Source organism: Dipteris shenzhenensis, chromosome 28 (assembly GCF_047967505.1).
Source record: "Dipteris shenzhenensis isolate YYH24624 ecotype China chromosome 28, Dip_SZ_1.0, whole genome shotgun sequence".
Lineage (NCBI taxonomy): Eukaryota > Viridiplantae > Streptophyta > Polypodiopsida > Gleicheniales > Dipteridaceae > Dipteris > Dipteris shenzhenensis.
In genome coordinates this window covers 28,536,309-28,541,688 of record NC_141623.1, presented here as the reverse complement: position 1 = coordinate 28,541,688, position 5,380 = coordinate 28,536,309, and the positions used below count along the sequence as shown (strand labels likewise).

At 42.3% G+C, this 5,380-nt stretch overlaps 1 protein-coding gene across 1 annotated transcript; it reads left to right on the top strand.

Annotated features, from left to right (window-relative positions):
* Positions 1-1,399: 1,399 nt before the first annotated feature.
* LOC147883409 (pentatricopeptide repeat-containing protein At4g39530-like) lies at positions 1,400-3,521 on the top strand. The gene is made up of 5 exons (XM_087399484.1): positions 1,400-1,551; positions 2,020-2,294; positions 2,484-2,757; positions 2,892-3,118; positions 3,262-3,521. Exons 1-5 carry the CDS (start codon positions 1,400-1,402, stop codon positions 3,519-3,521), a joined length of 1,188 nt encoding a protein of 395 aa, XP_087255610.1.
* Positions 3,522-5,380: the final 1,859 nt, after the last annotated feature.

Here is a 5,380-nt window from a genome sequence, read left to right as displayed (position 1 = left end):
AACATAACATCCCCTACATCCCAAGGGGCCCACTTCCGGCAATGCACCATCACAAGGGCTTTATGGGAGAAAATACGAGGATGGCTTACAAAAGAGCGCAAATTTTTATCTAGCTCAAATGGAAAATGGCCCTCTTAGGAGAGAAAGGAAGCTTGAATGAAGGGCAGATTCAAATTTGGAGCATTGTCCATGGTACTGTTATTAGGGATATGTCGCAGTATCGAAATGCCGCTGTATTTCATAATTGCAGGCGTCCTCAAGGACTTTTTCAGGATTCTGCAAGTGAACATTGTAGATGCACTAAACTATTTATGGTAGGCTACCTAGAGGGAAGTTTTCCTTTTTTCAGCCCTCATGTAGCCACATGTACAATGGTAGACCCTTGATGTTGGAATCTAAGGGCTAGAAGCTTAAGGATTTGAGTAAAAATTTTGGGGAAGGCTTTTTTGCTTTAAAAGAAAAGCATACAAGGCTCTTGTTGAGTTTTATACAAGACTCTTTAACTACAGCCAGAGAGAGTGAAGAGGAGACCAGAGGAAACGTCAAGAGAAGAAGGTACTTGAATAAGACCAAGGCATGCGACTACTACAGCTACATAAAATGAGTTATAGAGCTTGGTACCAACTAGCCCACCTCCGCGGCAAAGGAACAAAGCACCAAGCTAGTTGATAGCTCCAAAATACTTCAAGCAAGGACCATGAACAAGGCTATACGGAGCAAAGCATGAAAAAAAGCTCAAACAAGCTTCTGGATGGCCCCTTCGACATAGGAGACAATTTCTTGAGCTGACCAATGCTTGCAAGCAAATGTCCCGTGAAAGAGTTCCAGACAAGCCACTAGCATTGGCTAGCGTAAATAAAAAAGAATTGAGAGCATCTATTCGTTCGCGAAGATTGCAATACATACGTACAAGAATAGTAACTTTGTCATATTCCCTATTTCAATTGGACCGGAGAATTTGCAAGATTGGACAAGACTGAACAATTACATCACTTTGTTAGGCCCAGCTGCAAATTAATTTTGAAGCAAAAGAGCTTGCCGAGATGCGAAACTGTACAATTGAATGACACTTGTGTTGGTGATGTCGCATTTGACTCTGACTCATTTATCTCGACAAGGATCAGTGCTGGTATCCTAGGACGAAGGATTCGAAGACCACGCTCTGTGCAAAGCGATGAGTGTAGTCACTGCATTCAACCCGAAAAAACTTTGAGTTTTTCATACACAAATTATTGTAACATTATAGCAGAGAAGAGTTCAATAGTAGAGTAGAGGCCTACATTTCAAAAGTGCACATAAATTTGTCCATACAAGCATCTTTTTCGCATCCAATTGTGTGGCTCCTTGGCTACGTGAAAGGAGATCGTGTCCTTATTGCAGGAACTCCAAGAGCGCATTAATGGCTTGGAATAGCTCTTTTGCGGGCAATCAAGTCGGTGTAGGAACGACCTTCTATTTGGTGATAGGGACTTTAGAATTGCCCGCTTATATCACATTCATGCAACACAGCCCCTACGCACCTATTTTGTTACGCCTCATCAATGTTGCAATGTTGGTTAGTGCCGTATTATAGTAGCCGGTAAGAGCTTAATTAATAGAGACGCAAAGTGAACTAGTATATTGGACAAAGCTCTTCTTGCATTAAAGAGAACAAATTTATATTTGTAACTAATCAGCTTCGATTCGGTCTTGACTTGGTTCATGCAGGTGTGTTTCCGTTATGCGGATTTCTCGCTCAGATTGCGTATTATTGGCTGAAGTACTGCTCGAAAGCTATGGAGAGACAAGACTTCAATGAGGCCTTAGCAAAGATGCATAATGGTAAGAGGATTCTCATTATCTCATATCGATTCTTTTGCTGCCTTTCTAGCATGAAACTTCTCAGCTTGCATCACTAGAGCAATATATTATTTGAAAAGATATACTTCTGTATAACCACTAAGCGCATAAATAAACAGAGTTTTAAGAACTTCACATTTAACGATCATCAACAAATTTGCGATGGATGTAATATTGTAGGGTGCTTGCTGAAATTGACAGGAAGGGGTTGGAAGGAGATCCTTTTGTTGGCAGCGCTGTAGTCAACATGTATGCCAAATGTGGCTTGCTTGCAAAAGCATGTGAAGTGTTTGACAGGCTTCCAGTCCGGGCGGTAGTCTCCTGGAATGCACTGATCACAGGGCATGCTGAACATGGGCTTAATGAGCAAGCGCTTAACTGTTTTGAACAAATGCAAGTGGAGAATGTCCCTCCTGATGCTATCACATTTGTCTGCAGCTTGAGAGCCTGTGGCAGTGTGCAAGCCATAGACAAGGGCAGAGAAATACACAGTGAGATTGCCAGAAAGGGGCTTGAAAAAGATCCTTTTGTTGGCACCACATTGGTTGATATGTATGCCAAATGTGGCTGCCTTGCAAAAGCACGGGAAGAATTTGACAGGCTTCCCGTTCAAAATGTAATCTCATGTAATGCACTAATTGCAGGATATGCTGAACATGGGCAGGGCAGGGAAGCGCTGAACTGTTATGAACAGATGCATCTTGAGAATGTCTCTCCAGATGCTCTCACATATGTTTGCAGTTTGCAAGGTTGTGGCAGCATTGGAGCGATAGTCAAGGGCCAAGAAATACATGCTGGGAGCCTGAGATTGCTAGAAAGGGGTTTGAAAGGGATCCCTTTGTTAGAAGCACCTTGGTTGATATTTATGCTAAATGTGGCTTACATGCAAGAGCACAGGAAGTTTTTGACAGGCTTCCAGTGCGAGATGTAGTCTCGTGGAATGCACTAATCACAGGATATGCCAAACTTGGATTTGCTGAGGAGGTGGAGGACTGTTTCGAACAGATGCAACTGGAGGGTATCTCTCCAGATGCTGTGACGTTGGTTTGCAGCTTGAAAGCTTGCGGCAACATAGGAGCCATAGAAAAGGGCCAGGAAATACATGCTGAGATTGCAAAAGAGGGGCTGGAAAGAGATGCTATTGTTGGCAACGCCTTGGTTGATATGTATGCCAAGTGTGGTTCACTTGCAAAAGCATGGGGAGTATTTGATAGGCTTTCAGTACGAGATGTAGTCTCCTGGACTGCACTGATCACTGGATATGCCCAACTAGGAGAAAGTGAAGTAGTTTTTAACATGTTAGAGAGGATGAGAGAGAGCATAAAGCCAAGTGGGGTCACATTCCTTAGTGTTCTTACCGTTTGCAGTCATGTGGGCCTAGTGGATATTGGCCTGAAGTATTTTGAGTCCATGGCCGTGCAGGCCAGTTAGACAAGGCGATAGCAATGGCAGAGAAGATGTGTAATCTTGTGGTGTGGCTTACTGTGTTGGGCGCTTGTCAAAAGTGGGGTAATGTGGAGCTTGGAAGACACGCCTTTGAGCATGCAATGGGATTGGATGAAAAGAGTGCTGCAGCTTATGTCTTGATGTCTAACATCTATGCAGACACTCTTACGCAGGAGGACGGGATGATGGCCGAAGCAATGAAAAGCATGGAAGCCAGGGCTGTGGTTATAGACTGACTTTGGTGGAATTGTGCCTGCATTTGTGAGAGGGGACGCAGCTGCTCTCATGAGATTGAGAAGAAGGTCAAGGCAATGAAGAGCATAGAAGCCAAGACTATGGTTGTAGACTGACGTTGGTGGAATTGTGCTGCAAGAGAAATGCAGTGATTCCCAGAAATTTCTGACTGGCTTTCTTGTGGCCACTGCACATAAATCGAATATGCAACAGTGAAATTTCTGATGGCCTTATGACCACTGCACATGAATCGAAGACCTTATGTGCAACAGTGAAATTTCTGATGACCTTATGACCACTGCACATGAATCGAAGATGGAGACTTTTTTTCTCAGAGGCGCAACCGCTGCCATGTTCTCTTGAAGGAAATCTGATGGAATCGGGATTATGGGCGATGCAAAGGCATCTACGTGTACTCAGAGGATGATGAGAATTGTCGGATTTCGACTTGTGTTAAAATGAGTTGTCCTCATAAGTGTAACAAACATGCAGGCTAAAGTCTTCTTCCACAAGCCACTCCGTGCAGAATGAGTGTGGAAACATTATTCTTCTTAGAGATGCAAACTGCTTTCATGTCTTCCGGAAGGAAAGTATATCTGTTGAGACTATGGGCAAAGTTAATGCATCTAGTGTCTACTCTTATGGGGAATTTTTGCCTGGAATGATTCGAAGGCAGGTGTGGTGGCAGTCAGAGGATGATGAAAGTGTGTTGGAGCATGATGTGTGCTAAAATGAGTTGCCTTTGGAAGTGTAACAAACATGTAAGATATAATCTCCTCCCACAAGCCTCTCCATTCTGACTTGAGCCCTGACCAAGGAGTCAAGTGAAGCTTCAAATGATGCTTGACGTTCATCCTCTCATCGAGCTTGTTGAGAGAAGTGTTGAGGTGGGATTTATATACATAACCTGCTTAGGAAGACTATTAGACACTTTACATCAAATGATTCTTGATATTCATCCTCTCATTGAGATTGTTTTGGCAAAGTCCATTCCAACTTTTGACATCCTAAGTAAGAATGAATTCTGTTAGATCCAATGAGCCTGTGTCTCTCAAAGAGGATGCAAAATGAACCCAAAAAAGGCCCTTAACACCCACTGATGGTATGCTTGATACAATAGGCACTTGAGTGCATGGAGTCATCCTTCAGCACAATGAGTGGCAAATCTTCATTGACATATACTTACAGTGACACATCCACCATTGATACACACACACACACACACACACACACACACACACATTGAATAAAGTGATAAGTCGGAAAACAAAGGGTCTCCTATAAGAGGGAATGAGTTTTAATCCTAGGAGAAACTTATGGAAGTTCATCATTTAATTGATGTGGTAACTGTTGGTCCATTCACCTACTATAACATGTAACTTGGTGATCATAGAAGAGAGTCTAGACCAATTTTTGTGAGGCTCGGGAAATATATTGCATAGGGTCATTGTGGGTAACTTGCTTGAATCGTAACTAATCTACAAATCTTGAACTTGAATTTGAGATCAAAACTCTACACATTTGGCATCTTGAATTAGATTAGAGAACTATTGCAAATGCTATAGTGCATATGAAGCATGCATCTTGGACTATATAGGATATCCAATATACTTTAAAAACATCAAACCTTTTCTACACATATACGGAAGCAATTGTTCATTTAAAAGTGCACTATTTGAAGTTCCCATAAACCAATTGAGAACCTTTGCTATAGTTTAGGGGGTGTCAAATTCTGTGTTGCAACTATATGCATACATATGAGGGCATGCTCGGGAACTCTTTCTAATTTTGTTGGAAAGGATTCTTTGAAAAAGTTCACTCCACATCAATGGAGCTACTACATGGCAGTCTTAGAACTTTT

Bases quoted from the DNA above. Each gene is read 5' to 3' on its own strand.
- LOC147883409 (XM_087399484.1), top strand. From the start codon at position 1,400: ATGGCTTGGAATAGCTCTTTTGCGGGCAATCAAGTCGGTGTAGGAACG. The intron at 1,552-2,019 runs GTTGGTTAGTGC...GTAATATTGTAG, and splicing joins CGCCTCATCAATGTTGCAAT to GGTGCTTGCTGAAATTGACA. The intron at 3,119-3,261 runs GTGAAGTAGTTT...ATGGCCGTGCAG, and splicing joins ATATGCCCAACTAGGAGAAA to GCCAGTTAGACAAGGCGATA.